The sequence below is a fragment of the Thamnophis sirtalis genome, unplaced genomic scaffold (genome assembly GCF_051295495.1).
Source record: "Thamnophis sirtalis isolate CommonGarterSnake01/CBP01778 unplaced genomic scaffold, rThaSir2_p1.2 scaffold_13, whole genome shotgun sequence".
NCBI classification, from domain to species: domain Eukaryota; kingdom Metazoa; phylum Chordata; class Lepidosauria; order Squamata; family Natricidae; genus Thamnophis; species Thamnophis sirtalis.
The window spans coordinates 44,362,579-44,372,012 of record NW_028261393.1 but is presented as its reverse complement, the minus strand read 5'-3'; the positions used below and the strand labels follow the sequence as shown (position 1 = coordinate 44,372,012).

At 45.0% G+C, this 9,434-nt stretch overlaps 1 protein-coding gene across 2 annotated transcripts in view; it reads left to right on the top strand.

Moving 5' to 3' along the window:
- Positions 1 to 731: 731 nt before the first annotated feature.
- RPS6KA6 (ribosomal protein S6 kinase A6) overlaps positions 732 to 9,434 on the top strand; it is a 72,037-nt gene continuing 63,334 nt past the window's right edge. Inside the window, exon 1 of one of the 2 annotated variants that reach the window (XR_015698370.1) lies at positions 732 to 1,088. Coding sequence is in view for 1 of the 2 variants with exons in the window: in XM_087727908.1 (XP_087584034.1) it covers positions 894 to 1,088 (195 nt within the window). In the remaining variant the exon portion in view is untranslated. The remainder of the gene's footprint in view (positions 1,089 to 9,434) is intronic. The other variant, XM_087727908.1, reaches the window with a different exon arrangement.

Sequence of the window (9,434 nt, the reverse complement as noted above, 5' to 3'; positions counted from 1 at the left end):
CTCCTGCCCGATCTGACCTCTGTCTTTCTACCCCGCCATCTCGTCCCCGCAATCATTGCACCGCAGTCCAAGGGTGCGGGATCAAAGGGAGCCGACACGCCCTGCCTGCCCGGGCACCTCTTCGCTCCCAGCAGGCAGGTTGCAGACAGAGCCACTCGGGCGGGCGCTTTTGCTATCGCCAGTCCTTGGCACCTTCCTTGCCCTCCCCTCCGCCCAAGGCCCCCCATTCCCCGCCTGGCGCCTTTGCCACCTGGGCTTCCCCCCCCCCCATCTCTCCCTCCTCCCTTCCCTCCCTCCACGCCCCCCCCGCCTTCCCTCCCTCCTTCCTTTGTTCGGGCTGCGCTCACGTCATCGGCACCGACGTCACCCCCCTCTCGGTGTCCACGCAACCGCTGACGTCACGCCTCCCCGGGGGTCCTCCCCCAGCTTTAACCCCTTCCCCGCCGGTTCCCTCCGACCAGGGAGGGGGCAGAGAGAGCGAGAGAGAAAGAGAGAGAGAGAGAGAGGATTCTCCCCTGGCCGCTGACGTCACGGGCGCCCCCTCCCCAGTTCCAGGCGCCGCCCTGGTCCGCCCCCCCTCTCCCACCCCCCTCCCACCCTCGAGGCCGGCGCCGCGCAGTGCCGCCCCCGCTCGCCGGGTCGCCGCCGCCGCCGCGGCAGCAGCAGCAGCGCAGCCTCCCCGCCTCCCCAGCCAAGCCATGCGCCTCGCCGGAGCGGCTGCTGCCTAGCCCCGGTCGCCAGCCGGCCTCTCTCTCTCTCTTCGCTCCGCGCCGTCCTTCCGTCCCCTCCGCCCGGGGAGGGTCGAGCATGAGCGGCCGCCCCGGCTCGGCGGAGGCAGCCGGGCGCAAGGCAGGGCCCCCGAGTGGCAGGAGCGCGCCGGCGGAGGCGGCGCCATGGTGCCCTTTGCGCCGCCCGAGGGCGCGGAGGAGCCGCCGCCTGAGCCCTTCTGCCCTCCGCCTCCGCCGCCGCCTCCTCCTCCGCCGCCGCCCGCCTCCATCCCCGCCGCCGACCTGCCCGAGATCGCCGCCGCCGCCGCCGGAGGAGGAGGAGGTGGCACCGGCAGTAGCAGCAGCAGTCCGGGCGGCGAGGTGAGCGCCGGGGAGGAGGGCGGCCCGGGTAAAGTTTTTTTGGGAGGGGAGGGGGCGGCCGACGGGCTGGGGGGAGGGTCCGAGTCGGGCTCTCCCCCTCCGCCCCCTCGTGGTGCTGAGATGGGGGCGCTTCCCTTGGCAGCCCCCTGCCCTCTCTTCTTCTCCTCCTCCTTCTCCTCCTTTGGTTTTTTTTGGGGGGAGGGAGGGATCTCTATTCATTAACACACCCCCTCCGAACTTTTACTGACTTATTCCCCGGGATCCCCCCCCCAAATTAAAATTAAAAATTATTTTTATTTTTTTAAAACAAACATCAAAAATGAAAAATAAAATAAGGTCCGGGATCTAAATTCTTTCCCCGGGACTTTTTCCGAGCGCCGCATCCTCCGCCAGGGATGCGGGGTGCTCCGATGCCCAGTCGGCGTATCTATCCGTCTGTCTCTGTCTGTCTGTCTGTCTGTCTGTCTCTCTTTCTTTCTCTCCCTCTCATCTATTCTCATCTATTCTATTCTATTCTATTCATCTATCTATCTATCTATCTATCTATCTATCTATCTATCTATCTATCTATCTATCTATCTATCTATCTATCTATCTATCTATCTATCTATCTATCATCTATCTATAGAGTGTCCCCGACGCTAGTTTGGTTGTTTGTCCAGGGGATCTGTGGCCCCATCATCCCCACCCCACCCCTACTCCCAGCGAGGCCGTCGGGATTCTTGATACCCCTTTCCTTCCCTCCTGGTTATTTAGCCCAGTCATTCTACGGGCTGCGAGTTGGAGAAGGTGCGGGACATCAGTGCCTCTAATCCCCAGCCGGGCTTTGCTCTCATGAACTAACAGTAACAGAGTTGGAAGGGAATTTGCAGGTCATCTAATCCAACCCCCTGCTCACGCAGGAGACCTATACTATACTAGGGATTTGAACCGCTGAACTGCAGGTCGACAAGTTTACATAGTCAGTCTTCTTTCTCCTTGTTCTCCGTTCCTTAACTTCCGTCTTGTTGTGAATTCAAGGCAGGAGCGCCTGCTTGGAGAAGGGAGGCTGCCCTAATGAACATCCCCCCCCCTTTAATTCTATGAGAACTGAACTTTAATTTTATTTTCCATATGTAAAACTTCTTTCTAACAGCATCCGCCAATCTAATCCTCTTTTTTTAAAAAAATAATTCTTCTTGGCCACCTTCTCTTTCCTTCCTCATTTTTGCCTTTTGGTCCTCTACGACTTGGGTCTCCAAGAACTTCTGTTTTCTTTTTTTTCCCCCTGTCACTTTCCTTCATTTTTTTTTTAGATCAGGGGAAATCCCTCCTTTCAGACTTGTGGACTTCCACTCCCAGAATTCCCCAACCAGAAGTCCACAGTTCGTAATGTTGCCAAGATTGTGGACATCCGTGGTTTAGAGGCTTTCTGCTCTTAGTTATCTTTGCTTGTCCCTTCCCTGTCTTGACAGGTCCTCCCTCCCAAATAAACCTAGTTTTTAACTGTTACCAGATGCTTCCGGTTCACATTTTTTTAAGGACCAGGGATAGCAGTGTTCCGATATTTGAGGGGCTGTCACAGAGAGGAGGAAGGGGGGAAACCTATTTTTCCAAAGCACCCGAAGGCCAGACAAGGAATTATGGATGGAAACTGATCAAGGGGAGATTCAACCTAGAAATAAGGAGAAACCTCCTAACAGTGAGAACAACTAACCAGTGGAACAGCTTTCCACCAGAAATTGTGGGTGCTTCATCACTAGAAGCACTAGAAAACCTCAAAGGTCCCTTCCAACTCTGTTATGCTATTCTATTCAGTTTCTGCTAGAATTCTCACCCTAGATGAGGAGATGGGTCCCAGGCACGGAGGATTTATAAAACTTTTTAAATTTAACCCAGTTCCCCTTTCCAGGAACTAAATGTAGAAATGGCTCTACAGTTCGAAAGATAAGGATGTTTTCCACTGTTTGAGTTGCTGAATATCTTGTACCAGTCAAGAACCTAAAATCCAGGATGATCATGCCTACCTTCTCAACCTGCAATTCAGACAGTCCTTGACTTACAACCATTCGTTTAACAACCGTTTCAAAGTTATAATGGCACTGAAAAAAAGTGGCTCGTGGCTGTTTTTCACATTTACGACAGTTACAGCCTAGTGGTCAAGTTGAACAAAATTTGGACATTTGGCAACTGGCATGTATTTGTGACAGTTGTATGTTCTGAGGTCATGTGATCACCTTTTGTGATCGCATGACTTTCCCCTCTGGCTTCAGACAAGCAAAGTCACAATGGAGAGACGCCAGACTTGCTTAACAAATTGTGGTGATTCACTTAACGACTGTGGCAAAAAGGTGGTAAAATGGGGTGGAATTTGCTTAACAACCGTCTTACTTAGCAGTGGGAAGTTTGGCTTCGGTTGTGATCAAAAGTCAAGGACTACTTGCAAAGCTTAAGATAGACAGAACTGTAACAAAACTAGATTCTTTGTGACTGCTTCTACTGTGTTTCCAACAAAAATAAAACAGGGTCTTATTTTCTTTTGACCCTCAAAATAAGCACTTGGCCTTATTTTCGGGGAGGTCTTACTATTTTTGAGGTGCAGGAGGTGGTGAGTGTGGTCACCTCATGGCTGCTGCTGTGTTGCAATATTTTCGGGGAGGGCTTATTTTAGCGCATGTGCTCAAAAGCCCAATTGGGCTTTCTATCCAGGGAGGTCTTATTTTGGGGGAAACAGGGTATTCCTTTTTTTTGTAATATGTTTTTTTTTAGTGCTGTTCATTAGTAATCAGTCTACTTTACTTCAAAAATTAGGGGGAGGGGTGAGGGAGAGAGAGGAAGAAAGAAGTCTATCCTTCTTTGGGGTATTAACTTACGTTTAGCCCTATCTATACTTAAAAAAAAGAAATTGTTAGTTTTCATCACTACTTGTGTACCAACAAACATCTTTGGGTTTCAAAATGATTTCTGAAATATTTTAAAATGCTTTGAACTCCGTACCCTGAATGCTACAAGATTCTGAATTATTTCTTAGTTTTTGACACCTTTTAAAAATTCTTTTCCCATCCACGTGTCTTTCTTTGTCCTTGAAATGTGCCCTTTAAATAGTCCAAGACACTAACAAAATGTCATCCATGTTTCATTCATCAGCTCTGCAGGATAATCTTAATATTTCATTTAAAAAAATAGGAAGTAATCTGGATGTTATCCCTTGCCTCTTTTAAGAGAAAACATAGTGCTCTGTAAATGTTAGAACTAAAGTGGTGAATAATATACTCTTCCCCCCCCCCCCCCGCTGATTTGCCATTGCAAACCTTCAAAAATATGCCATGCATATTTTGTTTATTATTATTATGTCCATATTTTCCTTTTCCCCCATGGAACCTAAAATAGTGTATGATCCTGCAGGTGCCGTGGTGCCGTGATCTTATCCTGGTGATTTAGTTTCAGGAACTCTGCCCCATCGCTTATCCTTTATCTATTTCAAGTCCTGAAGTTTGCTCCAAACATTTAAACCAGATAAGAATCTTTGCTGGGTGCTTATACGGTGCATTACATCATTGTTTGCTGAATAAGCTGCAATAGGCAGAGTGTGGACTTATTGCAGCGAGCTCCAAACCATGGTTTCCTTAACTGCACAGTCAGGGCTAGGTTGGCAAAACAAAGTCAGTTCGATAAACCAGATGTTGCAATCAGGAAGTCTGGCAGGGCTGCTTCCTTGAACTGAGTGGGTTTTGTCTTGCCACCGTGTGTCTTACTTAGAGGTCTATGATTTATCTGCAGTAGGGTTCACTCGTCCTTAGGGGATGTGGGAAGTGATGTGGTTACTGTTTCTAGCCTAAGGAAAACTTAGGCAACCTCAGGGGCAATCTCTCAAGGGTTTGTTAATCATGAAAAACAACCTTGGTTGCATTCCCATAAGACGCTCTAGGGTGAATCTGTTTATGGTTTATGGTTTTATTATTTATAGGCCGCCCTTTTCCCTGAGGGGACTCAGGGCGGCTTACAATATATAGGGAGGGGAGTACAAGACAGTAAGACATAAAACAATACATAAGTAAAAATAGTACACAACATTCATCATTCGGGTGGGGACGGATTACGATCTTTATCCCCAGGCCTGACGGGATAGCCAGGTCTTGAGGGCTGTGCGGAAGGTCTGGAGGGTGGTGAGAGTACGAATCTCCACAGGGAGATCGTTCCAAAGGGTCGGAGCTACTACTGAAAAGGCTCTCCTCCGTGTAGTTGCCAGTCGACAGTGACTGGCGGATGGAACTCGGAGGAGGCCTAATCTGTGCGATCTAATAGGTCGCAAGGAGGTAATTGGCAGGAGGCGGTCTCTCAAGTACGCAGTATGCAATCTTGTTTGCAAGCAAGCATGCAGGACGTCTGCATTCACAGGGATGTCGGAAAAGGGGCAGTTTCCTTAACTTTGGCAACAGCTTTTTTTAAAAAAAAATCAGGATGGTTTTTGTTCTCTTTTAGGTGGGTTAATTCTAACAGTCTCGGTCCCAGACACTACCAGAGGTTTCATTAAACAAACATACTGGGTGCATCAATTGCTGCCTGAATAGGGAGGGATTTATTTTTAAAGTTAGTCAGCAGTTTCATTATAAAAATAAGCAGTGAGCTCAGCAATAATTTCTTTAATTATTGGTCAGTTTTCTTGCCATTGGATTATTCCTACCATGGCTCTTGCTGGAATTTCCATGTCTAATGGAGTGAGTTGGGAAAATTTACACAGGGGAAATAACCCGCTTCGGCTTCTAGGCTGGTGTGAGAAATGCCGAAATATTTGTGTTGCAGAAATGCGAAGGGAGGCAGCTTTCGTTATACCGCAACTCCTTTTTCTAGAATTAAAAAGAGTCAGAAGGGAGCTGTTACATGCGTGCCAGTTTACATGAGACGTTCGTGAAAGATCTTATCCAAATACTGCTCTGAAAACTGGTTAGACTTGAACTGTGATTGCACTTCAAGTTGTTTTTTTTTTAAAGATACTAGTTTTGAAAGGTTCCTCTTGAGAGGAAGTTTTACAATTCGCAACTGCAGTTTTGTGTGTGGGAGAGTTGTGGAGGAGTGACTTACCTTTAATATTTGACTAGATATTACCAGTAGTGGGATTTAACCAGTTCGCACCACTTCGGGAGAACCGGTGGTTAACTTTCTGAGCAGTTTGGTGAACTGGTTGTTGGAAGAAATCATTAGGGCAGAGAACCGGTTGTTAAATTATTATTTGAATCCCACCACTGGATAATTACACAGTAGCGTCATGCTGCAATGTTTTCTTGTAAATCTTATTCCGCTCCTTTGTTGCTTAGCTAGAGAATGTAACATTTTATCAGAAAGGAGTCACTGAGATTGGAACAACTTTTTCTGCAGGATCGTAGCCTTCACATTTTATTCCCTCTCTGTTTGTGTGTGTCCACAGAGTGCTATTTTCCGAGGACTGTAATTACCATGCTGTTCGCCATTATAGCTGTATGTACTTTTGAAATATTTCTATGATTGAATGCTTAAACAGGGCCTGTTTGCCTCCATAATTTTTGGCAAACACTGTAGTGAAGTCTCATTATTTGGGTATCCATGCTGAAGATTAGTGCTTTTATTTGAAATTGTTAAATTTAATCCCAGCAGGGTTGGTGAATATAGTGCTTTCTTGCATTTATTCTCCAGGGTGATGAAAACATGTGGTTAGGACGTTGTTTAGAAATTGTACGTTTGCTTATCCTCATATGTATGGGACAGTTTTCATTATAAATGCGGAGTTTATTTTTTTTTTAAACAATGAATTTTTATTAAGTTTCCTTACAAGTGAAAAATGTAGCAGAAACCAGAAGTAGAGAAATGAAACAAAATGAAAGAGGAAAGTGCAGAGAGGGAGAATGAATGTGTGTTTGTGTGTGTCTCTCTCTGTGTGTGTGTCTGTCTGTCTGTCTCTCTGTCTGTCTGTCTATCTATCTATCTATCTATCTATCCATCCATCCATCCATCCATCCATCCAGTCTGTCTGTCTGTCTGTCTGTCTCTCTCATCTATTCTATTCTATCTCTCCCTCTCTCCCTATCTATCTATCTATCTATCTATCTATCTATCTATCTATCTATCTATCTATCTATCTATCTATCTATCTATCTATCTATCTAGTCTCTCTCTCTCTCTCTCTATTCTATTCTATCTCTCTTCCTCTATCTATCTATCCATCCATCCATCCATCCATCCATCCATCCATCCATCCATCCATCCATCCATCCATCTCTATCTATCTATCTATCTATCTATCTATCTATCTATCTATCTATCTATCTATCTATCTATCTATCTATCTATCTATCCTGTCTGTCTCTCTGTCTGTCTGTCTCTCTCTCTCTTTCCCTCTCATCTATTCTATCTATCTATCTATCTATCTATCTATCTATCTATCTATCTATCTATCTATCTATCTATCTATCTAATCTAATCTAATCTAATCTAATCTAATCTAATCTAATCTAATCTATTTTAATCTTATCCTATCTATCTATCTATCTATCTATCTATCTATCTATCTATCTATCTATCTATCTATCTATCTCTATCTTTATCTCTATCTAGAGTCTACAATCCTTGGCTTACAACAGTTCATTTAGTGACCATTCAAATTGACAACATCGCTGAAATAAAGTGACTTATGAACATTTTTCACACGTGGTTGCATCCTCATGGTCACATGATCAAAATTCAAGTCAGTTGGCAACTGACTCACATTTATTTACGATTGCAACGTCTTAGGCTCATGACATCCTAGATTCCCTTAACAACCGTGTGACCAACTTAACAATGGCAAAGATTCACTTAACAACCCTGCCAAGGAAGATTGTACAATGGGCCACAAAGCTCACTTAACAAATGTGTCGCTTAGCAAACTAAAACTTTGGGTCCCCTTGTGGACGTAGGTCAAGGACTCCTTGTGCTGGGGCGACAATCTTCTTTCTACCTGTCTTTTTCCCCCCTGCTTTGTAACTCTGAGAGGTTATAGTTCAGAAAGGGGACATGAATTCCTCACCCACCCTATGCAGGGCCTCTTCTGTCAGTGTTTCCTACCCCTTATTCTAACTACAGCTTCCTGCCTGCTCATGCATTGGCTAATCAAAAGATACTAACTGCTTACTGGGGAGAGAAGCTACTATTCGTTCATTTGATCCCCAAGTCAAACGTGCTTGGCTGCTGAGCAGGAATTTCTAGGCCTTTACATTAAATGACCAATGTTTGAACCAAGCTGTGGGGTTGATGTTTGAAGTTTAGCTTGAAACGGAAACAAATGTAAAAAAAAAAAAAATCTTTGCTGGCTTATATAATAACATCATGAAATTGGCACTATCCTCCTGTTTTCTGCAGTTATTCCGAGGCCCTTATACTACTGGTAGTATCGTTGATGCATTAACGGCGGATCCAGAAAAAGTTTTCTCTGGAAATAATCTGGATGTATGAAATAACCAACGTCTTTAAAATGTAGAACCGCTAGTATAAGCCACATCTGTTTCTTTTGTTCTTAGTTTGCAAGCTTCTGGGTTTCTACATTATAACCTTTAGCTACTTGTCATATTAGTTGAGGTAATCTTTGACTTATAACTCTTCAACTTAGAACTCACGAGAAATTTCCTGACAGTTAGAACAATTAATCAGTGGAACAGCTTGCCTCCACAAGTTGTGAATGCCCCAACTCTGGAAGTCTTTAAGAAGATGTTGGATAGCCATTTGTCTGAAATGGTATAGGGTTTCCTGCCTAGGCAGGGGGTTGGACTAGAAGACCTCCAAGGTCCCTTCCAATTCTGCTATTGTATTGTTCATTTACTGACTGCTTGATTTACACTGAAAAAAGTGACTTCTGGCTATTTTTCACACTTACGACCATTGCAGTATCCCCATGGTCACATAATCAAAATTCAGACACTTTGCAAATGACTCATAGTTATGACGGTTGCAGTGTCCCGGGGTCATGTGATTCCCTTTTTGTGACCATCTCACAAACCAAGCCAAGGAGGAAGCCAGATTCATTTAACATCCTCGTTACTAACTTAACAACTGCAGTGAGTCACTTAACAACTGGCAAGAATGGTCATAAGACGGGGCAAGCCTCACTTAACTGTCTCACTTAACAACAGAGGTTTTGGACTCAATTATGGTCATAAGGCAAGGACTATTTGCATTTAGGCAGATTGTGTGTGCAACACAAGAAACCTCTTCACTATTAAGTTTATGAGGAATTCAGATGCCAGAGTCATATCCCTGCGTAAAAGGAAATGATTCAGCCTTATCAAAAAAAAAGGGATGTTTGTTTAGGATAATGCTATTTGATTTGGAGAAAGCAAATATCGTCACGAATCTGAATTG